Below are 26337 nucleotides of genomic sequence, written 5' to 3'. Positions count from 1 at the left end.
ATCACTTATACTGGCTTGACAACACCGTGCGCGCTGGCTGTGAGAGTATTTTCCCTACCATCTCGAGCGACACCTGTGCCGTTGCCTGGTGGCCCACGTACTCGTCTTATGCGCCGGTCTTCGAACTCCTGCTACTTAGTAGTGGGAAGGATAAGGATCGCCTTCTTGGTTTCATTAGCCTTTACCTGATGTCGTTGGCGACAGTGGAGCCAGCCTGCTGAGCCAACATCGCTTGCTTCAGCTGGTGACTCTCGCTCGCGTCTTCTGGTGGAAGATGGCCGGCGGCCGTGCATCTGGCCCTCAGGGAGCTCCCCGTGGCGCCATCCATTAAGTAACTGCTTCCTCGGTTTAGCGGGACGTCGACGTGCCCATACGTCGGGAAAGAGGAGTTGCGGAGCCTCTGCTCGCTCTGCAAAAAATGGTTGGCCGAGTCGTGTAGCGCCAAATCCCAGGCGGAGTTGGTTCATCCTAAAAACTGCTTTTTCCGGTGCTTTAAATCGACCAGGACAACGAGTAGAGGTCTTCCGCTTAGTATTCATTTACTGGTTGAATTGTGCGGTTGGCGCCGTCACACCGGCGGTTGTGGTGGCTTCCGGAGCTGAACTTATTTCGGAGGGTTTTCTTCTGTGGGAAGCCCATATTCGCAACCACGTTCAGACGGATTTATTCTTGTTGCGCAGTTCGTTGCTCTTCGTTGTTTAGCTCTAGGGGATAACTGTGGTCAATATACGTCCAAGCGGACTCGGATTTCCCTTGTGGTTTCTTGCGCATGTGGCAGCGGTGGCTTTGGGAATCCGTTGGCGCTGTGGAAGAGCGCACCGCTGAGTTTGTCTAGGTCATCTGTTTTCTTTCACGCGCTTTTGTTGTGAGTACACTGCGGTAGTCAGGTCCACCACTGACTGCCGGGAGGAGCACTTACGCTGAGTGTTAGTCTAACTTACTCGAAGATGACTCATCACGACGAGTCGCTGCATCCTGAGATGCAGGATAATCTTACTTTGGGGGAGGGACCCATAGAGGTGGACGTGGCTCCCGTAGGACAACTTCCTGGCCTGGCCGCAGATGGGGGAGCTCTCAGCGGCGTTACTATAAGCGAAGTAGACGAAGCGGAGATGGCGCGAATTACAGCAGCCATTGGCCAGCCGGAAATTCTGGACGACTTAGTGCCCCCAGCGACGCTGGGCACAGTTACAGTGCAACAGGTGCCTGCGTCGAGGGCAGCTGCAGCCGCTGCAGCGCAGCAGCAGGTTGCTGCATTGCAGCAGCAGCAACTGCAGCAGCAGCAAGCAGCTGCGGCTGCAGCTCAGCAGCTGAGACAGCAGCAGCATCAGCAGCATCAAGGAGGTGCTGCATCCACGGCGGCTTCAGGGACGGCCCCCCGTGCTGCCCCAGCGGGTTTGAACGATCGCTGGCGTCTATATTTACCGCACGTTGAGAAGCTACTCGACGCGGAGGGGATTTTATTGTTGCGCCAGACCTGCCGTCTGCTTTGCAAGCACAAGTATCGGCCGGCTGATGGCGTGCTGTCCTTTGGCATGTTCCGTGGGGTTGACGCCCGTGTGTTAATGGAGCAGGTGGTTCCGCTGGCGTGCAAGGCGGTGCATCCGGAAGTGCGGGCCGCGGGTCTTTCTCTGGATTTTAGTGGTTGTTCTTTGCTTAAAGATGCATCAGTAGCACGTTTGATGGACGTGCTGCACGGGAGGAAGGAAGACAATATAATCGGAGGAGTACTGAAGAGTCTTTGCCTCGACTTTTGCTATGAGGTGACCAACAAGGGGCTTGCAGCGCTGCTTACGACATATCTCCCCTATTTGGAGCGACTCTCTCTCCGCTGTGCAAGGAGCAACGAGCTGACCTTTACAAACGTGGCGACGGACTTTTCGTCAGACAACTGGCCGAATCTGCTGCATTTCGATGCATCTTTCACGAATATGAGACTGGACGCAGCAACAGCCTTAGCGGATCGTCTTGTTGCGAATGCAACGGCAGTTAACAAGCGGCACAGGAGGGATTACGAAAAGAAGTTGCAGGAGGAGAAGCAGCTGCGGCGGCTTTTGCAGCAGCAGGAGAAGGAGCACATTCAGCACATGGAACAGGCAAAGGCATTAACTGAGCAGCACGCTGCAGTGGCAGAGAGGCTGCAACAGCAACAGGCATTGTTAGAGGAGAAGGAGAGGGCACTTGGTAATCAGATACAGCTGGAACCCATTCAGGTCGACGGAGAGCCGGTGGAGCTTCAGCCAGATGATCCTGATCGCTGTGCAGTTCGGGCTCAGAGAGAGCTCGTGTTGCGCCTCCAGCAACAGCTAGAGTCACTCGCTGCTGCAGTGACTGCAGGAGAAGGAGCTGCTATCGCGTGTCAAACTGCCATTGAGCACACTACGGCAGCAGCAGATGCGGCGGGCGCTGCTGCGGCTGAAAGCCTTGCCGCTGCGGAGGAGGAGGAGAAGCATCCCGTCGTACCATCTCTTGAAATTGTGGGGTCTCTTGCATCTAAATGCCTTCTTTCAAAGGTTGGGATGGAGACGCACTACCGCTCGTTTTGTCACGCTGTCAAGCTCGGTCTTCATGACCAGATCTCGTCGTTGACAAAGGTGGTACAGAAAGAGGTAGGGGGCACGGCTGCACGGCGACTCCGCGAGCGCAGATGGCCTACGTAGTTATATAGTGGAGTCTGGCTCGAAATACTCATTTTTTTAATTGTTGGAGTCTTCTGCGGCTGACGTATCCAGCCGCGCCTTTGTTGGTTTCTTCCGATGTGCTTCTTTTGCAGTTTACAGAACTTTGTGCGTCAGCTCCCTACCGTGGCAGTTTTCTACTGACGCTACAGGCCAAGCGTGGCAGCGAGCTGCTGGTCAATGCGCCGTTTGTTGTTGACACCTCCGAGGATGGGGGCGTCAATGTCCTCACGCTGCCCGTTTCGATTGCTATACAAACTCAAGACCAGGAGACTTTGAAAGTAGTACGCAGCTTTTAGACATTGCAGTGCACTGAGAAACGATTGCTGCTTGGGTATGCTTAAACGTAACGTGGAGCTCTGCAATGGTGTCTGGTTGATGTGATGCGAACCCGTTTTTTGTGTGTGGTTGGCTGCAGCTGATCAAGCGTGGAGCACAAATTGATGTCTGTGACTATTTGGGGAAGTCTCCGCTTCTACGGGCGTGTGAAGCCTCCCGTCTGGACCTTGTGGAGGCGCTTCTCGACCTCGGCGTGTCGCCAAACCCACATGACTTGCGCTGCGCCCACTTTCCCCTTCAAACGGCAATACGGCGCAATGACGCAGAGATCGTAAAAGTGCGCAGGAAGCCTTTTGGATGGAGGCATAGATGCGTGATTTGGACTAATATAAGGATGGGGTGCATGCTTGTATTTGTTGATTCGTGGAGTTTGTTTTTCCGTTGCTTCTTTGTTGGTTTGCTGATTCATGAGATCTGTGTGTGTAATGAGTTTTCGTTTGTTACGCGTCGCTTGTATCTGCTTAATTGCAGCGTCTGCTCGCCCGAGGAGCAGCGGTGGATGTGAAGTGCCCAGGCGTTAGGACATACAAAAGCGCGTTGTGTGTAGCGTGTGAAGTTAACTCGCCAGAGATCATCAAGATTATATTGAAGGCTGGAGGAGACCCGAACTCTCGGGGCCACAATTCGTACACCCCCACATTGGTGAGTAGGTTAACGCAGAACGGAAATGACGCAGTCTTTTGGGCTCCCTGAGCATCTTGGTTCGAGCAAATGTAACATTTGTCTCATGCGGGTGGGTTGCATTTGTCCTTGCGACAGATGGCGTATCAGCTTAACCCGAATTGGTTGCCTCTTTTCCTAGAGGCGGGTGCGGGAGCTGAGAAGGGAAAGAGATGGGTTTTGACTGGTAAGTTCGACATACACGAGAGCGTGAAAGATGTTGGTGGGCAGCTTACAGTTCGCAGAGCATCTTTGCTTTGATTGAAAGCCTGGTGTTTAGAATTTTTCCTGTCTTGTTTGCAGATGTGTTGAGTTGCGCTGTGGCTAAAAATGACGTCGAAAGCATTGAACTGTTGATCGAGAAGTACCCAGACCTGATGAACCGCACACACCCGCTGTGGTCCAAGCCGCTCTTGCAGGTTCGGACTTGCTCCTTGCAGAATGTGTTGCTTCTGTCCCAAATTGTCGTTATTCTGTCGAGGTTAAAAGCTAAATGATGTGGCGTTTATGCTTTACTTTGGCGTTGAGCAGGCAGCAAAACAAGGACGTGTTCAAGTGCTAGAGTTGCTGCTCGCAAGCGGGTGCAACGTAGACGCACGGGGTGAGGGGGGCCAGACGGCTCTTTTAGCCGCCACGGAGGAAGGACTAGGGAGCTGCGTAGAGCGTCTGATTGATCATGGAGCGGATGTGAACAAAGCCAACTTTGAAGGTTAGTTGTTGCGCACCGCAGCACGCAGGTCAACGCAAACCCAAGCACTAGACGATGCGCAGGATGCCTGCTTTTGTGCATCATAGTACCAGGAGTCAAAGCAGTTTCACCACTTGAAGGGCGCTTTGCACTCACGACAAACAGGAACAAATTGTGCACTTCCTCTTCACACAGTAGCAATCCATTGAAGCCATGGAATTTCATTTGCTTGCCTTTGCCACAAAATTTATGTAATCTTGGCAGCATCTGCCTCGTGGTCGATTAGACGCACAGCATTATTGGGATTTCATTAGCATTGAACATAGCATTCATCTCCCACAGCGTCAGTGCGTTTCCGGCCAGTGGCTTCTTTCGACTGTGTGCACTTCAGGAATGACTCCTCTAATTGTAGCATGTATGGAAAATCATGAAGATATGGTCAACTATTTCCTAGATCACACCCAAGAGCCATACAGAGTGAAAGTGCACCCTAATAGTCTTCAACAACAGCCGCAGCTTCAAGTCATGGAAAACGCGCAGGGGGAGAAAATGTGTGAGGGAAAGTGGATTCTTGCAACGCAAACTCAAGTACTGGATTGCAACAAAGCGGAAAAAACGGAAGGAGAAACTCCTCTACTTGTTTGCATTCGTTTGAGAAATGACAAAATCGCAAAAACCATTCTAAAGAAGGCGAAATCGATTGATCTTGAAGCTAAGGTTAGTTGGAATTTGGCCTCTAACAGAAACTACTGAGAGAGTAGCTCCCCGAAGCGAAGTGTCATTTGGTTATTTGCAAGAGTAGTGTTGGAAGCTATAGGAGTTTTTTTGCAAGGCATGAGCGCGTGCGGTTTCTTGTGATTGTTGGAAACAGGATTCTCAAGGGCGTACCGCGTTACTAGGTGCGCTGTTTTTCGGCCAATATTCAGTGGCTGCAACATTGATGGAAATGGGTGCGGATGTCATGACTCAAGACGAAGCGGGGAACACGGCACTTGCTATTGCGAATGAGCGGTGCGTATCCTTATCTTTCATGGATGGGCAGTCGTTCTGTCTGATGATTTACAAATCTTACACCAAAAATAATCAAGTAAGGGCTAGGTGTTGGTTGTTGTCTGCAGATTATTGACGCCTGGCAGTGACAAACGCGTTTTGCGTCGATTCCTGCGTCTATACCGTAGTCGGGACACGTCAAGGCGCCATGCGTCCTCTAGTGGCATGCTGCAGTCTATGCTGAGCGCACTACGTGATGAAGGTGGCAGTAGCTCCCATGTGGAGTCAGACTCGGGGAGCGGCGGGGAAGGTGCCCGTTTTTTTCGGAAGAAGAGCATTAGCCGCAGCAGTAGCAGAGGTAAGCAAGGCGGTTTGGAGGGTGCTGATCCGAGAGTCTCGCGGAGTGATGGAGAGGCCCACGGCGCCATGTCAGGCCACAGCCGGGGTGCTGCCCCAAATCCGTCCAGCAGCAGCAGGAAGCGCTCTGGAAAGAAACTTAAGATTGAGCCCAAGACAGTTCTGCAAGTTGCGAAGCTGCCAATGTCCCTCTTTCGAGCGGCCAAGGCGAAGTGACCTGCGGCCGCTCGTTCTAGAAAGGCTCTCGTATTTGTGCTGCACGGGCAAACAGCCGTGCAGGTCCTTTGAAGTGTGTCGTACACGTGTTAGAGTGTGTCCTTCCTGGAACCGCGCTCTTCTACGTGGAGTGTGCATTGTAGCGGGCCACTGGTAGAGGACGAGATGGTCATTGTGTCGGGCGCACCGGCGCACGTCAAGGGCACAGACAAGCGCGACGTTCCATTACCTGAGATATTCACCTAACGCTGTCACATCGTCCCACAATTCCCATCCCTAATCCTGAGGAGCACCGCTGGACTGCTTGATAATGTGACTGGTGCATGGCTGATTGGTGGGAATCTGTGCTGCCGAGTGCGATCTGTACGCTTGTGTCTGTCGCCTTTTGAGAAATGTTGGATATGGTTCGGGCATATGCCTTCCACCAAATCGTCAAAGCTCGCTTTCAGCGAGTCGCACAGTGGCGTGACGCCCCTCGATGGTCCACAGGAACTGTGGCCCTTCTGCAGCAGCGAGCGACGCTATAGCAAGATGAATGAGTCCAGACGACCGACTACCATTTCACTGCGGTGCACGCAAAATGTGTTTCAGCTGAGGTGTAGAGTTTGTTGTGGTAGGTTGGACCTGCGTGCCCATGATTACTGGTTGGCCACAAAATACAGCCAGGACCATTGGACGCGCATGTTGAACTGCGGAGGCTTTTGCGGGCCACAACAGTTGTACTTTCGTCATACCGTGGGCAGATCCGAACGCCGTAGCTGTTGTCCCATCTTCGCACTGCTAGAGCACGTAGGAGTAGCTTAATGGGGTGAAATTCCGAGCGGATAGTTTCTGAACCGCTGCGTCCAATTTGTTTATCCGCAAGTTGTGTCACAATCAAACTAACTTGAATCGGTGTCTGTTACACCTATGCAAACAGGTGAATGGCGACGTTTCTTCTGAGGTTAGCAGGACTTCGAAATGAAAGGCGCGGTTTACTGGATCCCCAACATCTTTGTACCATTAAGCTACTAAGCTTAAAACCACCTGATTTGCCTTCCGACCTCACTGGCGAATCGCGAGCTCGACAGTTTGCAGCCAACCACAGCGGGGCCAGGGGGAAGTACCGCAACCCACTGACCACAAACGTAGGGTAGCCCCTGGGCGTAGTGTGATTGCGACAGGAGTGCAACTCCAGCTAGTCGTTCATCTCTGATACGCATTCCACGGACTTCGGCCGAAAGTGTTCAGCTCTCCGACAAAAGCCTGCGGAGAGCAAAGGGCAAGCCACTGCCGTGGTATTCTATGGACTGCTCCGGGGTCGCCGCCCAGATGAGCACTCGTTCCTTCTGAGAAACGCTTTGAGTTGCGTCACCAGATATTCACTGAACCTGACCTTTCGCACAAAGCCTTGTAGTCAACTTCATCGCTGGAAACCCCTAAGTCCGCAAATACTGCATCTATTTCTTCGTTCGTCAGCACCTCTCCGCAGCTGCGCAGGATATTTTTTGCGACTCGCAAAGGCACCTTCCCGGTGTTCGACGAATCGTAACAGCAAAAAAGCTCCGAAAAAAGCTTCGGGCTGTCGCTGCAGTGAGTCACCTGAGTGGAGATTTCTCATCGCAAGGCGAGGTTTCTAATGCCGAAACTGCCGTGTTTGCTCCAGTATTGTGCAGAACACGGCCTGCCGCCATAGTAGGGGCATGGATGCAATGCGTTACAACAGCCCGGATGCTGTGGAACTTCTCTGCACTTTTCTTACCTCTCTACAAAATTTTGCGAAGGTGGAGATGTCGCAGTACTCCCCTGCAACTGCAGCCAGTTCCTCGATCTCCCTAAGCGAGGGAGCCAGTCCCTGATCAAAAACTGATACAGAATTTGTCAACCGTTTTTTTACTTTCTTCCTGGGGATCGAAACCCAGCGGCAGACAGATAGAACACAGCTCCACGTGGAACCTGCTGAGCTCCTCACAGCACACAGGCAGCTAAAAGTGGAACTTCGGTAAGATAAAGAAAAAGAAGGATACAGAGATGCATCCGCCACTACAACATCATTCAGCCCCACCAAGCGTCTTGCGAGATTCCCTGCCTTCGCCGTGAGTATCAAGCTGTCGCCTCCCTAAGATCAGCGAAGATATGCAGAAGTTCATTCCGAGCTAACCTGATCTCGGTCAAAAAGAAGAGGTAAACACTACTGTCAATGTTTTGCTTTGTTGATGGCTTACTGAGAGGTCTTTGAACGCTGCAGTTAGCTCCGCTATCCCCAAGGTTTTGCTTTGTCGCTGAGAAGCGCACGCAGCCCGAACACAGGCTGTCTGGGATTGAGATCTCTGGTGCACTTGGGATGCAATTCACACCTGACTCATCCCCAGAAACACGCATAGCCACTGAAAGTCTCACTTGGGACTTGGTTGCGAGTGTCGTTAGGCGGCCCCGACGTCCAAGTGAACTATCCATCGTATGCTAGTAAACTGGCAAAAAGATGAATGCCAATCAACGTAGAGTCAAAGACATATCTACTAAAACGAAGATGCTGCTATCTAGCCTACAGTCTCAGTGGGGTCAAATAGAGCGTACTACCGCGCATGCAATGCGAACAGTGACCAGGGCGGTGGCTCATTGCAGATGAGGTCCTGATGCAGCCTTTCTGTTGTGGTTTTATCAGTAGAATTCAAGGACTAAGTTCAGATCAAGCTTATAGAGTGGTGAACGAAGAAAGACATGGATACAAGTTCGACTGTTCCCCTCGCAAACTATGTTTTGACGAGGGAACTCAACTGCCTGCCTCTAATGGCTTAGTTCGATGCAAATTGAGGCACACAGAAAACTAGATAACGCCGTTTCGGCAGTTAAGAATGGCTTCGAGGAGGGCTACGCTGTCATTACAGAAGCATGGGAAACCAGCCAGTCCACTTTGTGATACAAAGCATCTCACAGTATAGAGCAGTTTTTAGGAAATGACGGAACACTGATTAAGTGTCTTGTTTCATGTTTTTGAAAACTGTTACTAGCTATGCAGATTAGTCAGTACTACTAGCTAGCCTGATAAGCCATGAATGTATCCACGGTCCTCCGAAGATGCGCAAGCTCTTCCAAGGCGCTTCCGAATATGAAAAAATTCTTCCAAGTCCTTTCCGAAGATTGGTGCACTCTTCGAAGATCCTTCCAAGGATAGTAACACTCTTCAACGGCTACTTTTAGGCTACGATTGCAGCCATCAGGAGTTATCAGGCTGTCAACGACTCCACCTCGCTTGTGCAGAAGTAGTATTCCCAGTTGTTGGTCAGCTGTGCGACTTTTGTGTTTATTAGCGTTGACTCTGATATTTCCCCACGCATTATCTGGGTGTGGCAGGTTCTCCAAGCACTTCTGGTGGAACCGGAAGGAGGCAGAAATCTCAGAATATTCCATTGTTTGTTCGTTTTCCCCCTTGTGACATATTTTGCTCTGCTCCCCAACTTCACGATGCCCATCGCGGTGCTGAACTTGTAGTTACAGGCCTCACGACGCCCTGAACACCACCATATTCACATCGGGTTAAGATGTCATGAGAACATATTCGAATGCTACTGAAGCCTGGATGCACTGTTCGACCTCTGATGACAGCTGCCTCTGCTTCTTAGTATGCATTTGCATACTAAGAAGCAGAGGTAGCAGGGGGCTTGGCCTAAAGTGACTTTGTACGGAACAGCGAAACGCCTGGTGACAACCTCAAAAGACTACAACCAGCCATTTGCATACGGGGATGTAGAGGTCGAACAGTGCATCCAAGCTTCAGTAGCATCCGAATATGTTCTCAAGGTACTATGCGCTTCTTTGGTGCATTTAATTTAACCGTGTTCCGTCGACATTGAGGTCTGTATGAAGTAGGAGGATAACTGCGATGAAAACTGCTTGCTTGTGCATATGGATTACTATACAGTGTTGCAGCAACTGTATGACATTTCCTGGGCAGCAGCTATCCAGCAGTTAACCATAGAGAACAGCTAGCTTCACTCCGTAAGAAAATATCTTCTTTGTAAGATTTTTGGCTTGTTGTAAGGGTTCCATACCTGTAAGGAACAATCGAAGAGGCTAGATCGTCCCTCAAAGTGTAGAACTGCTTACCGTCTAGTTGCTCGCGCTCTTGAGGTAGCAGGAAGGAGCCTTTCGCTTCCACATGGCTCAGTCCAACGCCAGCTTGCTCTACAGCGGTGCTTGCAGAGTTATGCCTGGCTCGGTTCCTATACGGTGTTCGCCGCTGGCTGAAAGTTCATCATTACCTCTGTTGGGTGAAGGTGGCGAGTCATGCATTATAAACGTAAACAGCACTTGTCTTGAGATCTAAACTCACAAGAAGGAGAACGTCTTTTCTCTCACTCTGTGCGCGTATAACTACTAGAAACACTGGGGACACTGCCCGCCCCAAACTGCGTAGCTACAGAGCATTCTAGGCCTAGCCTGCCTAGTCTACTGGAAAAATTCAATTTGTTAAATTAAACGAATTACACTACTTTCCCTATCAATTTTTCCTTAACAACTTAAATTTTTCAGTCTCTGTTGTTTCTGCGCAACATTATAGTACATTGCCTGGCACAGTGTACCAATCCACTACGCCTTATGCACTGCGTTTTATAGTGCCTAGCCCGATTGCTTCGATGCTGGATAATCCTTTTCCTGTGATTGGCTCCGCTCCTTACAGTCATAGCAATTCCTGAAGCCTCAGAGAAGCTGCGCAAATGTGCGCCACGAGTCTCTCGTATGAATCGTTTTGAAAGCTCTAAGTATTTGCCCATCAGGAAGGCAGTGCTACATCGCTGAAAGTAAATTTTGGCCAAATCCACGGAGTTCTCGGATCTAGACAAATTAGGGGACAGGTTGATGCGTTTCCTCAGCTTCGCCTACACAGTACTAATGTAAAGATTTTCAGGGTTCTTGCCGCTTTGAAAAGAAACGACGACATTGCAGATTTCTACGTTGGCACCAGGAGAAGCAGTGGCTGTTTTTTGCTTTTAAAGTAATTTTCTTTGAGGCAGCTGAGATATTAAAGGGATCTAGACGCTTGGCTATTGGATACCCAGGTTCCACAAACACAGTGCTGGGATAAAGGATGAGCTTCTGGCTACCCATCGCACATTGTATTGCTCAAAAGCGTATTTTTTGATAGAGCTGTCCAGCTGTAACCAAGTACGTTGACGATTTACTGCGAGGTTGAGAGGTGCCGGTTCTCTATAGCTTGTCGGGGGGAGCACTGAATTTTTAGCAGAAGCAATGATCCTGATTCACTACCGAGCTTCACAATGACGCAAACGAGCATTCGGGCTTCTGACGGTAGAGGCACCTCGAGGCATGATGCGGTAACAAAAAGAGCAGATTGTGTAGTGTGTGGCACTGCAATGTTGCTCAGAAATAAACTTCCGAGGTTGTAGAATTTAGTATTGTAAGTGTCAGGCACGATAAGAGATGTTTTAGATAAGTAAACCTGGCTCCTGTTACGTACTAGGCTCAATGCGCTCTGCATATAGAACAGGCTTGGGGACTAACACTGCCGCGTGTGCAGCCAGCGATGGCACGCAGATCGAGAAACACATGATCCCCTTTTAGGTGTAGCAGAACACCCATCAAATCAGCATGCTTTCTACAGGGCTTATTTGGTAATTTGGACGCTAGTAGGCGTGTATGAACTTTGTGTACTCAGTTTGAGTATCTACGTGAAGTCTACGCTGGGCTTTATTCGCCGCAAATTGATCCTGCATCAAGAGCATTTTGCGGCGAAGGCACGTGCCCAGGATACGAACTGGAGGCACCCCGCAAATAAGAAATCGAGAGGTGCAGCGAACAGTAGCAATGAAAGGAATCAAGAAGCGAAGTGCTACGCCTTTTTCCTAGGACGGAAGGCCACGCCTTCGAAGAGCTCAGGATGCGGCGAGATGGGATCAGAATCCAAGCTATTTCGGCAAAGCGGCGCCTAGGAAGAAGTCAGAGGAAGGTCCGTTAATAACAAAGAGGTGGCTTGCGGTACAAGAATTATAGTCCCAAAATCCAAAGTGCCGCAGCCACCTCCTGTGAAGGTGAAACGTCATGTTAACCCCGTCGATATGACAGGACATCATAGAGGCACACAAGGCGAAAAAGTTGAAGAAGCCACGCCCTAGCTAGTTTACCCCAGAATAGTATCTAGAATATAGGAGGAGGCAGTGCGACGGTCAGCAAGACCCCAGATATCTCTGTCGATGCCTCAGCATTGTGGAATATAGCGTTGCGCATTGGACTCAGTGCACCCTATCATACGTAATCTCACGTTTCCATTCGGGTAAGGAGCGTCTGACAAAAACAAGCGTGACGGCTGTCAGTGCGTATTTGCTTGTGGTCCAGTGGAAGCCTACGTTACGCTCACACCCTCTAAATCCCCTGTAAGCCCCGCGAAGAGCGAGGGAATAACTAGGGTCCTTGGGTTACTTGAGTACAGCAATTGTCGTACACAGCGTGGCTGAGTTGCCCTCAGCTGTAGTCGTGTTTGAAATCCCTCTGAAAATTTTCAGCCCTGCACTCGTCGGCGCCCAATTGGTACAGTGCCATGGGTTTTTCATCAAGCATTAGCCTGCATCAGTTAACTGCCGGTGCCTTAGAGGCCAGTTACTCCATTGCCGTGGCTTGCCCACCTCGATGGTTATTATCAACCCTTTCGCACTCGTCGCGCCATTATTTTGCAGGCAAGACGCCTTGGACAAACAAACATACAGGTCCCCCGGAGCGGCAGATGCTCCCGGTGCCTTAGAGGCCAGTTACTTCATTGCCGTGTTTTGCTAGCTCAATGGTTATTATCAACCCTTTCGCGTTTGTCGTTCCATTATTGTGCAGGCAGGATGCCTTGTACAAACAAACACACAGGCCCCTTGGAGCAGCAGCTGCTCCAGTGTTTTTGCAAACGATCTACTGGCTATTCAGGGTGCTGAAGCGGCTTTGCGTCATTGTGCATCTTGGGATTCCAGCCTATGACGGCACTTCCAAGAAGTATCCTGGGCATGTCGCGGGCCTACTTTTCATTTTATGAAGAATAACAGCCATGGCCAGCGAAGTCGGTGCCGTGCTGGCGAGAGAACAAGCGCCTCAGCAGGGTCGTCTTTGCGTAGGGAAATGGCTATGATACCAGAAGGTGGCGTCAGAAGAAACTGTTTACTAGTTAGCCTGCACTGTGGTGCAACAAGCTTTTTGGAATGGGCAGCTTTTATCTCCAGTAGTGTCAGGAACTTCGCTGGAGTAATGGAGCTCCAGCTACTCATGGAAGACGACGGTCCCTTTTTTGTCTGCATCATTGGGGGGAAACTGGCCTTAGTGCAGCTGTAATAAAGCCTTCAGACTCTCCTGGGCAGTAATGGCTCAACGTGGAGTCTGGCACAGCAGCTCAAGGCTTGGGTGCTGCCTTGCAGCAGCTCGACGAGCGAAGGTATCCCCGCCCTACTTGGTTCTCTCGACATACTCCTCCTTCAAGCCAACGCAAATACAATTGCATAAAATATAGAGCTATTGCAGTAGTTTGGGCTCTGGAGCGTTTTTGTGTATTTATAGAAGGCTCAAAACTCTCGTGAACGCGAGCCAGAGCTCCCTTGGCTGGCTTTAAAACCCAGCGGGAAAGCCGCCGTGCTTTGCGCGCAAAACCTTGTTCAAAGAAAAGCGACTGTTAAATGCAGCACTCTCTTCAGGCTTAGCAGGTCGACGACGCGTAATGTGGTCCCCCAAGCTGGAGTGCAACCCAAAAGGAGATGCCTTGCTTCTTCCTTGACTCGCCGCTTTTGTCAGCAGACAAAATTCTGCAGATGATCTTACTGATGAGTAAGCCGTTTTAACTAAGGCATAAATACGTCTCGTGGTCAATGGTGCAGAAACCATGAAAGAACTGTCTCCCGACCTACTGGGCCTGGTGAATTGATTCAGGCTTTGTGCATATAGGCCGAGCTGTCCTCCAGATAATTTCATGATAATAAACACCTAGGCAACCTGCGCCAGAAGGACTGCATTTCGACAGTGTATTCGTAGAATTTTAAGGCATACATGGAGCTCTGCAGCACATCTCTGGACTGGCATGGCAGATTGTGCAATTTGCATGGCAACGATTGATGAGGTAGGAGTCGGAGCAGTCGCTACAGTGCATGTTTCACTAAATAAAAAAGCTACTATACCCAAGAAATTGCATCTATTGGAACAGAAAGTCCATTACCAGGTCCCGTGAGAGCTACATTGCGGGCAGCATAACACACGACGTGAGAAGCTTTCCAGCCGGTACGAAATGTTGCGCTTGTGCAAAGAAGCGGCATCAAGCCGTCCTGGGAGCATTGTCTTGGTGAGGGCAGTGGGCATTTTCGAGCCGTGATGCCCCCACTTCCTGCCTTGCTATGGGTCCCCAGCTATCCCTGTGCTGCCCCTTGGCAGGAAGTTATTGGCACTGGCAGTGGCTGATCCACTTTTCTGACATAACGGTTCCGAGACTCTTCGGAATTTCTAACTTTTTGTGACGCTTAGAGACCCGTAGAGCTTAGAGACCCTGAGAGCCTGTATGTTAAACGCTGTATTGCAAAAAGAAACTCACCGACGGGATGCAAGGCAACACGCTGGCATTAGAACAAAATACACTTGAACAGAGAACTATAATAGAGGGCGTTTTAGGTAGATAATACCGTGAAAACAATATCAGATGCGATCGAGCAGGCAGGGCACCCGCATAGACAAGCCGTGGAGTGAAGAATGTTAGGAAGCTTTCAAGTCCCCACAGAAAGTCCAATGAAGAATGCATCTGTAAAACTGTGAAAAAAGTTAAAGAGTGTTGTGTCTCGGAAAAAGTGCAGCAAACAAAGGCAGTGCTGATTGGTTACCTGGCTACGGAGTTTCTGGCTGCAGCTCTAGGGCTCTCTGAAGTGAGCGGCCAAGCCACGATGAGACAACGGGCTTCAACTCTAATAATCTAAAGCAAGTTTTAGCGATTTGCGACTCTAAGATGGCAAAGTATATACTTAACCCCCTTCTGCCCGAGAATGTGCCGGCAGTACAGTTTTTCTCAGATATGCTCATCCGTGGAGCCGCTCAATTCAAGGAGGCTCTCTTCAATGGCAATCCAATAGCTGTTGCAACAGTGTAAGCTTCCATGCGACTAAAGAACTGCGCGCAATTTGTGCCGAATTATTTCTGGTTACTATTGCTCCCAGTTCGGGGACCTATGCCATTGCAGAGGCGTGGCGGCGGCTTGTCGTCGTCCACAGTAATGTCTGACTCTATCCAGGTCATTGTCATGAAATTTCACCAGCTGCATGGTGCAGTTAAAGTTGGGCACACGTGCTCGGATGTGAAGTATAAAGCAGGACTGCGTCGCTCGGATACTTTCTCTGGAATATTCTGCGTGAGACGCTCATCTGCATGCGTGCCTTGGTACGTCCTTTTCCGCAGGGGTGTTATTGCGTTCCTTCTTATAACATTGGCTGCGCGATGTAAGTATGCGGTCCGGTCATCATTTCCAGATAGCAAGGTAAGCGCTTCACTGAGAGCGCGTGTGGGGCTGTCAGTACGTTGATATTTGCAGTTGCTCCTACGGAAACTCAACCTCTGACGCAGAGTTCATGAGTGTACTTTGTCATTGTTCACTTCAGCAGAGCACAAGCAGGCGTCGCCACAGAGCTCCCGTGGGATCAAGTAACTCTCCTACGAAGCAAACCGCTTCAACAACTCCGCCAGCGCAGCCCAAGAAGCAGCCCAAAAAGATAGAATGCGAAACAGCAGCTTCATCGAACGCGTCTGTTGCGAAGACAAAGGAAGAATCACAACCGAACCCTCTGCAATTAAACGAGCAGCCTGAAGACGACGGTGGAGACTGGCTCGTTGTTGCTAGCAAGAAGAAGCCTAGACCGAAGAAGGCTTAAGCTGGTGCCGTTGTCAGTGGATGCGGGCATGGAATCTCAGATCGCAAGTCGTGCTGTGCCGTTTCCCATAATCATCGAGGACTCTTACTGTGTCCCTTTTTTCAGTTCAGCTGAGGAGCGAGAATGCAGGCTTGCGTACAGAGCAAGCAAAGTCTCATTTGCCATGCGCAACAGACGCAATCACAGCGCACAGTGCAATAGCGTACTTCTGTGATAAAGATACAAGTTTTTCGGACTGCCCGCAACGACGAAGTGCGCACTTTGTCGGACGTAGGTTGCATTTTTGCAGCCGTTCGCCTATCTTCCGTCCCTTGTTCTCGCTTTTGAGACTTTACACCGTGAACAGCTACCCTCTGTATATGAATTCATATTTTAGCTGTTCCCAGATGATCTCGGTAGCGGATCTTTCTGTAACCGGGCACGTGGATGCGAGGGGCTTTTGAGGATGCTCATCCCCGTCGGCAGGTAAGGGTGCTGGTTTGTCAGCCCCTGCACAGACCTTAAGAATTCGCTTCTAATTCATCTCAAGACGAATGCCTGCGCAGCAGGCCTAAAACATAGGGAGTGGGGGTTTTGACGCAACTGCTACTAACTTAAAGGAAAGTTTCCCAGGGTGGTTATTACTGAGAGCCCTAAGCATCACCCTTTGTAAGCGTGCGCACCTGAAGGTTCCGTACTTTTTTAGCTGGCGGTCCTCACTGCAGGGACAAGGGAGAAGACTTCTTTCGTGTATTGGGAGATTGCACACATTTGCTTTGGCCGTGCGAATATATGGAAAGTATCCGAACTAGGCCCCTGGATGTGTTGTTTCCTGCGGCTTCCCCGGGAATACCCCGCTAGTTTGTGTTCTTGTGATTCGGTCATTGTACTGTGTTCTGTTGCCGTGCCTCTATCAAGCTGGTTGTATCCAGCCAAATATTCTAGCATTCTCCGAACAAGTCGCTCTCCAGGAGTTCGTGTCTGTAAGGCCACGACAGAGCCCGCTCTCATGGATGGATTGCTTACCTGCTATACCCTAGGTGAAAGCCGACTGCTCATCCGCCTATCCAACGTCAGTAGCCGTCCAACCATCTGCAATAGCTGCAAACTCGCTGCAAATTGTTTCGTTCACGTTCTCGCTTTCCACATTCTGTCCTCCGACGTGTGTAACTCCGCTCTATCTGATCGGACGGGAAACGAACTCCGTTCATGAGCTCACGTGCCCATTCGCTTTTCGTCTAGTCTTCGTGCGAACGCGTCTTCTTGCACGCTGATATTTCAATCATGCATGTGAAGTGTGGTTCCGGTTATTGTACTGACCTGGAGGTTTTGTATACGCCAACTACGAGAACTACGAGCTCAAAGCTTAATAGTGGGGAACTGCACGCTCCCGAGACATGCTACGACGTTTCCGAGACATGCTGCGGGCTGCTCACCTCGGATCCCCGGGAACTGAAGACGCAAAACTACTCTATAACTGGGATTGAAAAAGAAAAATGTCATATTATCTAATATTCCACAGCTTGGCATGGCGAGCTGCCATTTCTATGACGCTGGCCACATCGAATCGCTGGACCGGAAGAAGGAACACCGTGGAGTCACCGCACCAGCCAAAGTCTCCCCTTGACTTCGCTGAATGAGTAAGCTGTTATTTTAAGCGGTTGTCGAAGCTCGTGATTATTATTTAGTATACGAACATGATATTTCGCAACCTACCCGCCTCACTGGGTAACGGGGCTGGAGGCCACCTCAGAGCTGCTGTGCGCTGTAGAACACTGAAATAAAAACAGCAAACGGTTTACCAAGGAGACTCGTTGTGGATTATTGACGTTGAACACTACTTTGCCTAACTTTTTGTTTCTTTTGTGTGGTTAGTGGTCCCGTTTTCCGCCGTGGGGCGCGTTCACAAGCTCCGCCCATTGCTTGATGGGCATGTTGCTTATTTGAAGGCGCGCTTACTTTTGATCAAAAGCAAGTTGAGTAGCTGCGCTGCGGCAGATATATTTGAAGCTCAAGGCTGGCTCTCAAAGAGCTTTCACGGCCGCGACGACAGCTCAACAATAGGGCGAAAGACGAAACACTTGAGGCTGCGGACGATCGAAGGTTGCTGTTCTAGTCTGTGGAGCCTACAATACAGCCATGGTGGGTTCCGTACCTCTCAGCAACGCTGCAACTTTTTATTTGGATAAGGGAGAAGTGGATACTTCGTCTTTATCTCGGTGGACCGCCGCAAGTGCGAAAAAGTCGTGGACATTTTCTTCTTTTGCAGGGGAAGGCAAAGAAGACGCGCAAATTTGCCGCAGTTAAACGGACAATCAGTCCAAAGGATCAAAGGCTGTAGGACATAACTCTAACTGCCGTCTGGCATCTCCTAAGGAAGCCATCACATGGTATTCTTCCCCACGAGACGGTATATTCCCATGGCTTAGCTGCATATCTCCTGCTTCAGGCAAAAAAAAGAGGCGAAGAAGCAAGAGAAGCGAAGGGAAAGAGAAACTGCTTTAAAGGAACAGTGAGAAAGCACTTTGACCATTAACTATATTGGCCGAGTCTCCTTTCATCTCAAATCTATGAATACGCCAGTACCACGATTTGTAAGGGGGCTACAGCGCAGACGCATGCCGCACGTATGTATTCGACTTTGCAGCGTACAGCATAACCCTTCCCAATTCTTCAGTTATAACACAAACCTGGTGCCTCCCTACCAGGTGCTTGTGGACACTAACTTCATCAACGGAGCCATCCAGACCAAACAAGACGTTTTACAGGGTCTCATTACTTGCCTCGTAGCAAAGTGTAAGCAAGCCTGGACTTGTGGGGTAGCGCGTCACGTCGCACGAATACGAGCGCCAAATAGAAGAGCAGGTAGAACTGCACACGTTGCATCATCATCTAGGGACCCGTATTCTCAGAAGCAGTTCTTTTGTGTTCCTCCTTCAGGCGATGTATGTGTGACGGACTGTGTAGTAGCTGAGCTGGAAAAGCTTGGCCACAGGTACCGTTTAGCCCTCCATCTGGCAAAGGATCCGCGTATTAAAAGACTTAAGTGCTTGCACGCCGGTACTTACGCTGATGACTGCATCGTGCAGAGAGTTACGGAGGTGCGTCTGCGCCAGGCCCGTCAGGTCCAGCGGGTGCATAGGACTACCATGTGTGAGTTGTCGAAAAACTGATGCTGCTTTGGCTTGTCTGCTCAGCATAAGTGTTATTTGGTGGCAACAAATGATAAAGATTTGAAGCGCCGCATTCGGAAAATTCCAGGAGTGCCCATTGTATACCTGAAGGGACGGAGGTTCGCCGTAGAACGCCTACCTGAAGCGATCACTGCGCTGCCGGCTTCCAAGTCGGCGATTTCGAAGATATGAACGCTGAATAAGCCAGAAAGTTTCGTTTGCCGATGGGATGAGCAGGCCACTTGGGTGGCTGGTATCTAGTCAATGCGCATCGCTCAATCCGGCCTTTTTTTTTCAAACTTTTACGCCTGTGGCCCCTCGTTCATTGAGGGAGAAGTGCTTCGCTAAGTACTTCGTTTTGGTTTAGCGTTAACTGATAGATTGGCAATCTTACATTTTACCCATGCCCTCCAAGAGGAACAGCACAAACAGCGAGTTTTTCCGCCGGTAAGTTGCGCAGCAGTATTCGCTTTCTTTGACCAAATCAATGCAGGCAAGCCATGGAATTAGCCGCTCAAAACGCATTGCCCCAGTCTGCCTTCAAAGGACCTTTTGCGAGTATGGGACTGGGCCAAAAAACTGGTGCGTACCATGCGGCTTTTGTGCGATAGCATTGCAATACAAACCCAGAACATAGCACGAAAATTGCAGCAATCATGGCAAACGACATCACTGCTAAGTGCTTTCGCCACCGTACTTCTGACTGTAGCACTTTGGTATAATTTGGGCCACTCTTTGCAGTGCCACTCTCGCACGCGGGCCGAAGTTCTGACTGCTCCACGAAACGAGGAAAACGCACTAGGAGCAGAACGGCACAGGACGCTAACGTTGAGCAACAAGAAATAAGTAGTCCCTCCAACAGATATTGCGCCCTGGAAGTTGGCGCCAACACTAAATACCGCATGCTCACCTCGTCGTAACCCAAAAGCGGGACGGAGTGGATCACGCTAAAGATTAAGCCGCCAGTGCACAGCGTGTACGCAACCACACCACCTACCGTCACTATCCACTGATTTCTTCGGAGCAACGGAACTCCCTTCACTATCAACCACCAAATCAATAGCAGCAATGACGGGAACAAGACTAGCAATATATTTTTTGTTTCCTGCTCATGCTGCTTGTTGCCACGCTCGCCCTTCAATTGCCTGCATACATATACACCACAAGCTAAGGTCTTCGACAAACTCTCCACGTTCAGGGTGTGCGACAGCCGACGCGAATGTCGGCAGGCAGATAAATTAACTAGGGAAGCCCAGATTTTCAAAGATGCAGGCAAGGTGAAGAGGCGCGTGCCTTTTTGTGCGAGAATTAACCCATTCAAGGAGGCGTTGTTCAACTGGTGCTTCGTTCTTGCGGCGTCGCAGAAGAAGCATGTGCTTCTGTGGCAAGGCAAAAAAATGCATTTTTCCGTGAATATTGTCTCGCTTCTGTTGCAGAAGGAGCTCCCTTAACTTTGCATCTTCATCGTCATCCGCCTCCACCGCAAGTGCACTGTCGAAAAAATCCGCTGCTATTATTCGGCGGAGTGCAGTGTGGAGGCTGTCTTCGGAGGTGAGCTGAGGAGAAAGCACTGGTCCTGCAGCACACGAGCTGGTGGCTTTAACTCTGCAGTCACGAGAGGAGTCGTGGACCGCTGTGGGGGCCAGGTATATCACGATAGGGAGCTGCATTGCGGGATGAATGGCAGATATTGCAGCTCCATCTCGCATGCCAACATTAACAATGGCGAAGAAAACAGGTAGTAAGTCCTCATTCCCTGGTGAGGAATCTGCACGGCCAGAACAAGCATAAGAAAGGAACAGAAAACAAAAGCACGACGGTGAGCAGCACCTCAGCCCTACAGCCGGGCCTTTAGCTGAGGCCAAGGCTGAAGAACTCGGCGAAAAATATTAAAGCAAACGTGCTCACAAGTGAACCTACCTGTTAACTTGTAGGCTTTCGACACGTTGCGGAATGCCGCAAGAGCACCCGCACAGTCCTTGCACTGGCTGCTGAGACGTTGAGCGATCTCATCAGTGCGCTTCTCAACGAAAGTGAACAGGACGAACATATGGTATGGGCGTGGCCCTCCGACACTGTCCAGAGGAACCTCTACAATTTGACTTGGGTCTAAGGGCGCACTAAAGCGGTGCAACGGCATTCGTTTAACGTCGTGGGCTGTCGCCTCCACATTGGAAAGCAAAAGGGCGTGGCTTAGGTAGATGGGGTATTGAAGCTCAATTAATCCCTCGTCAGAGGATTGGCGAGCTCGTAATAAATCATGCATTGCACGGATCGAGCCGTACCTACCACCACGTTTCTCATGCGCACTTGCCGTGTGGAATTTTTGTTTATAAGGCAACGTGTCCGCCCTCGCTCCATTCTGCAGACGTTTCGTACCACTACCCTGGAGTGGAAGTTTGTCTTGAGGCCCTCCAGTAGGCAACACGCCAGATTCCCTAGTTGCAGATGCTGCTAAACCCCAACAGCTCGTAACCCAAATGGACAACGCCAGGAGTCGCCACATGGTCCAGTGAGACAGCAACAACCTCATAATTCTTAGGCCCTGTAAAAGGCTCCCTTGAATGCGATGGTGTCTTGGACCAATTCCTTTCACCTCCTGTTTTCTTTGCCGCGAAGGAAGACGGGATAGGGCCAGCTTACAAGCGCCATTCCGTCTACTCCCGCAAGGTGCTTCATGAGAAGAGCACGAACTCAAGAAATTTTTGATGCTGAAATAGCCGTTAGAGATTGTTTTTAACCGTTATTTATACTTCAAAGGTTCTTTCTCCACCCTCGGATGAACGGCCCAGGCGCCGCCGACAGGCGGCAAACAAGTGTGTCAAAAAGCGCAGAGGCGCTACAGGTACAGCTTTTTTCTTCCATCAAATATTTCTTAACTTGAGTTTTGGTAGTTTCTCTGGCCGTCGTTAGAACCAAAGGCTCACTGTACAAAGCCCCAAAGGCTGGCGCATCCTGTGCCTAATCAAAAGTAAGCAAGCAAGCCAACTTGCAACTAGCGTCGTCACAAGAAATCATCATGCTGTAGATTAATTGCGATACACATAGGTTACTGGAGCCAGTAGACACATCATCGGGCGGATTTGAAGCTTTACTCTGAATGGTTGTCCCGTAGTATGCTCCAGCGAGACCCAGTAGGTGAGAGGGACTCGAGGCAACGCAGCCACGTGCACCTCCCACACACCGACGTGGTAAGTAATGTGTTACAGTGGCCACCACAGTCATGCGCGGAAGAACAGGTACAGTACATGATAAAGGCAGTTGCTGGGATGCTGCCCTGCTAGAGTGAGGGAGGGGGAACGCGCTTGAAGAGTTAATGGAAAGCTACGAATGCCTTTCTCTACTGTTGCTTTGTAATGTTTGTGATTTACTGGCATGGGGAAGGAGAAACCGTGGAGCAAACGGCCCACGAATTCGGATTTGTTTGAAGCCTGGTCTAAGCGATCAGCGTACTACCTCTTGCAGCTTGCTCAGTTTCGCTCTCGATTTGCATAAGCAACATAAAGTGCTCCACTGACTGCAAAGTATAAGCTAAGCCACACCATGTCCTGCTGCGCTGCCCACGTCTACCGGCTCCTCCAGACAGACTTCGTAGTATCAGAGAAAACATTCGTATTCACCACAAATTTTACAGCGCGATGTTTACAATGTCTGCAGGCTTCTCCCTCCTATTATGTTTTGCATTGTTTGCCATCTAGTTAGCGCTCAGGAGCCATCACTAGCTTTGGCTGTGCAAGCAAGTTCACTGTACCCAGTCTGGCGCTGGCTGACGGTTCACGAGCACATCCCTTCTCCAGACGCTCTATTCCTCAACGTTGACGGTTTACAAGCACAGCATTCGGATTTCGATTTTACATTTGCATATGAGAGAAACCTGCCCATCAATTTGAAGTCGCCTTTTGTACTCGTTTGTGACGAAGTACACTTGCGGCACTCAGTATTGCATATACGTGCTTGGATCGAAGGATGCAAAAGTATGCAAATAGCCGCACACCCGAGAGCATCTCACTCTATAGAAATTCCCGCAGTCTCGTTTTTATTACGCAAAGGTGCAGTTTTAGATAGCATCACAGTGAGGACCATTAGGAACGCGCCCTACTCTAGTTTAGCATCACCAACTTGTTTCTCTTAATTTGTTAGCGCCGGAGGTACTGCCTGCTGCGCAAAAGCGGAGCCTCAGTTCTCGAGCTTTTCTAGAGGGCGCGTGTTAGCTCAAAAAGTATAACTGAATCCCTTAAGGACTAAAGGTACTAGCAATCAGCCTGAAATCCGCCCGAAGTTTGCCCCTGCAGTTTTGTTGCTGTCATAAGCGTTGTTTCTCCTCGCGCCAAATCAAGGCAAACTTCACTAGAACCTAACCGTACATGTGCATTCTATCCGCAAATAGGCACGGCAATTCCGTAAGGCTTCTTCGAAGAATTTTCTCCGCGGACTGCGAAGTAACACTACCCTCCGGTTGCGTCGCACAAACATACATACCCAGTGGCCATGTGCGCCTAAGCGTCTTTGCTGTTACATGTCTCCGTACTCGCAAGCGCTACCGCTGCTGCTACCATATTCTGCTTCGGTGTTGCCGCAGCCTGGAACGTAACGGGAATGATGACACAAACGCCTAAGACCTCGCGCATTTTTGGGGCTTTCCTTAACTAATCTCAGTAAATCTGAGGATGCAACACTTCTCCTAGAAGCTATTTCTTATCGACACCGACGGGCATAGTTCATCGGCAGCTTCATAATGGAGAAAGAAGAAATTGCCAAGGGCACATGTCATTAATCGTGATTCCAGAAACCATGAATTCACAAGATGCTACATGACCCACCAATGGCATTTGTTGGCTATCAAGCAGAAGCGGTTAGGCGACGGCGAACTGCACAGTTGAAGAGCAGGAAGTGCTGTAAGTGGAAATCAGTTGCAATATGCATTTGTGTGACTAGAGAACTCCATTTGTCCTAGCTTTGGCGCCTTACGTCTGGTCACAATGAGTCATTGAGCTGAGACGAAAAAAGGCAGATATCTCCTCAGTCCCTGCAAGGAGTCAATTCTTCCATTTAATACAACTGTGCGCCAAAGTCTCTGTCGCATTTTGCTGTAGCTTGAGCTGTGTGAGTTAGCGTCTTGTAGACGATAGCTCAGAAACGCTCACTGCAATTTACCCTTCCCTCTTACAACCCAAATTCCTGGAAGACATAAGCTCAGGTACACGACGCCTAGGGAGAAAGGGCCGTAGAATGGCAACGTAAACCAACATTATTACCACTGCCATAAACAAAAGCACCTGATGCACGCATCAGTTCCGTATTCATATGCATATTCTTGAATCGCAGAACGTTGCAGCTCGTAACTTCGAACTTGTAAGTAGGATTGAACCTTGCTGTGCATGGATGCGTTAATAACGACGTTTTAACAAGGACTTTTATTCAGTTTTTTCCTACTGTGTGGATGCGTGCGCGTACAGCCAGCATTCCAGCAGCAAGTCGTTTGAAGCATCTGCAGCAGCATTCTCAGGCAATTGGCTTTCGTACGAAACGCACAGAAAAATATCTACATGGTTTCAGAAGTATCACAGGTACTGCTCGCAGTAATGATACAATTTATGACACGTCGGAAGAAAAATATTGAAGCTATTCAGAACTGGGATCCATCAAAAAAGGCAGAAAGCTTCTGGGTCTTCCAGCTTGAAAGCGTTTCTAAGCATAAGCTTTGCAAAACTAGGCAAGAGTAGCAGCTGTCTTAAGTCCGCACATGACCAGTAAAAAGGAAGACGTCATCATCCCTGCAACTACGTAGTTCCCAGTGTGTCGTCTAAGGTCCTTATGTCATGCGTTTGATATGCCCGACCGCCTTCAGGACCGATTCACATGAAGGTTCCAAAAGCACGTTCCGTACTGCGTAAGAATCAGCCATGCACATTAACTGTGTGGCACTGCCAGCCGCCCCAGTCCCTACAGAACATTGCGACACACTCAAAGCAGAAAAAATGATCAGTCAGCCCAACTGCATTGTGATTTGACTGTTCGGAGGGGTATATACTTAGATGATTTGTACCAGAAGCAGCCCGTTTGCTGCCTGGGTCGAGGGCATCACCACCTTCGTCACCAAGAAAAAGTGTGCTTCTGTTTCTGCAAATTTACCACAGACTCAACGGAGCCGAAATGAGCTCAAGAACCACAAGGCAGTCCATCGTCTGCATGCTTAGCAACAAGTTGCACGGTCTTCCATACTGCCGCACGCTTTCTAACAGTTGGTTCGAAAACATAGCGCTTTAATTAGCCTGAGCAGCAGGGCGATGGGTTAAGTGTCTGATGCGTACTGTTTCGTGTCTAATGGAACCGGAAGGCCTTTAAGCTTCCTCTGAGCCTTCTCGAGTTGAATTTTTAGCCGTGTTACTTGGGCAATGCGCCTTTCCCTTTCCATTAGTGCAAGGTATCGGGAATCACGGGCGTTACGGGCTGCCGCCTCCAGTCCCCTTTTAAGCTCATCGTAGTCCACTTGCTCTCTAACAGCCGCTTCTTCCTTATCAGCAGATTCCTGGGCTTTGCTCATCAATGCTTGCTTGAGAACCTGATTCTCTCTGTTTAACTTTTCATGCTCACATTGGAGTTGCTGAAGCTGTTGCTGAAGCACTCGCTGCATTTCTTGGAGCTTTCTGACAAGCTTCGCGCTGTGTCCGGGCACCTCCACTGTTCCGTCTTGGGACCGTACAGTGACTTCTTGCCCTTCGGTGCTCTCCTTTGAAACATTGTTCCCCATAATCAACGCATTGCTGCTCGCTACGGGCTTCTGTACCTTCCAAAGTACACAGACGCAATAACACATGACTGTTGTCCACAAGTTCCAGCCAGAAAGCAACTCTCCAACGAAAGGTACATCTCGCTACTTCGTAGTACACTTTCAAGACAAGCCACTCGTTGCTTCAACTCACTTCGGAAGCATCAGCAGAAATGCTCTCTTTTATCAAATTTAGGTCGGACTCGGAGGCCGTCTAACACGCAGTTAAGGTAAACAACAGCAAAAACAAAAAAGCCTTTCACGCATGCTCTAGGCTCATTAGAAACACCATCTGAAATGCCTCATATCTAGTTACAACACCCTCGTATTTGCTTCACACAAACAAGGCCTAGTTAGAAGGGAGGTCGCATCGATGTCACGCTAAATATTAGCCAGGTGCAGTCTCAAGGATGACTGATAACGGCAACATGGGAAACAGAAGCAGCAAGCAAGCACAGAATTCGCCCAAGATCCGCGCACTTCCCACTGGTCGAACACGCTTACGTTCCTCACGATCAACGCCCGCAGCTTGCCAGGTGAACCAAGCCGAAGCAGCGGCTCCGCCTTCTCTGCCTTTTCTTGAAGCTCCCGCAGACTCTTCCGCAAGTTCTCTAACTCCGCA

General features: G+C 49.8%; 6 protein-coding genes across 6 annotated transcripts; 3 read left to right on the top strand and 3 right to left on the bottom strand.

The window, feature by feature from the left end:
• Positions 1-947: 947 nt before the first annotated feature.
• On the top strand, positions 948-5928 carry ENH_00068560 (ankyrin repeat-containing protein, putative; the record flags this gene model as incomplete). Its single annotated transcript, XM_013577395.1, has 10 exons — positions 948-2609; positions 2774-2962; positions 3097-3294; positions 3489-3659; positions 3777-3864; positions 3981-4096; positions 4209-4386; positions 4757-5082; positions 5237-5376; positions 5484-5928. 10 exons carry the CDS (start codon positions 948-950, stop codon positions 5926-5928), a joined length of 3513 nt encoding a protein of 1170 aa, XP_013432849.1.
• Positions 5929-7154: 1226 nt separating this feature from the next.
• ENH_00068550 (hypothetical protein, conserved) lies at positions 7155-8364 on the bottom strand (the record flags this gene model as incomplete). The annotated part of the gene is made up of 6 exons (XM_013577394.1): positions 7155-7173; positions 7304-7509; positions 7670-7762; positions 7973-8026; positions 8133-8189; positions 8308-8364. The coding sequence occupies 6 exons, from the start codon at positions 8362-8364 to the stop codon at positions 7155-7157; spliced, it is 486 nt and encodes a 161-aa protein (XP_013432848.1).
• Positions 8365-14944: 6580 nt separating this feature from the next.
• On the top strand, positions 14945-15794 carry ENH_00068540 (hypothetical protein, conserved; the record flags this gene model as incomplete). The annotated part of the gene is made up of 3 exons (XM_013577393.1): positions 14945-15015; positions 15325-15403; positions 15525-15794. The coding sequence occupies 3 exons, from the start codon at positions 14945-14947 to the stop codon at positions 15792-15794; spliced, it is 420 nt and encodes a 139-aa protein (XP_013432847.1).
• A 2118-nt stretch (positions 15795-17912) lies between these two features.
• ENH_00068530 (rRNA-processing protein FCF1, putative) lies at positions 17913-19138 on the top strand (the record flags this gene model as incomplete). The annotated part of the gene is made up of 6 exons (XM_013577392.1): positions 17913-17915; positions 18043-18110; positions 18223-18285; positions 18421-18569; positions 18714-18874; positions 18971-19138. The coding sequence occupies 6 exons, from the start codon at positions 17913-17915 to the stop codon at positions 19136-19138; spliced, it is 612 nt and encodes a 203-aa protein (XP_013432846.1).
• Positions 19139-19900: 762 nt separating this feature from the next.
• On the bottom strand, positions 19901-21452 carry ENH_00068520 (hypothetical protein, conserved; the record flags this gene model as incomplete). The annotated part of the gene is made up of 4 exons (XM_013577391.1): positions 19901-19911; positions 20042-20091; positions 20240-20714; positions 20867-21452. 4 exons carry the CDS (start codon positions 21450-21452, stop codon positions 19901-19903), a joined length of 1122 nt encoding a protein of 373 aa, XP_013432845.1.
• A 3786-nt stretch (positions 21453-25238) lies between these two features.
• ENH_00068510 (Trichohyalin, putative) lies at positions 25239-26337 on the bottom strand (the record flags this gene model as incomplete). Its single annotated transcript, XM_013577390.1, has 3 exons — positions 25239-25733; positions 25870-25929; positions 26220-26337. Coding segments are annotated over 3 exons (673 nt in total), but the record flags the coding sequence as incomplete, so codon positions are not given.

The sequence above is a fragment of the Eimeria necatrix genome, genomic scaffold (assembly GCF_000499385.1).
Source record: "Eimeria necatrix Houghton genomic scaffold, Enh_scaff64, whole genome shotgun sequence".
Classification (NCBI taxonomy): domain Eukaryota; phylum Apicomplexa; class Conoidasida; order Eucoccidiorida; family Eimeriidae; genus Eimeria; species Eimeria necatrix.
This window is presented reverse-complemented; position numbering and strand designations above follow the sequence as displayed.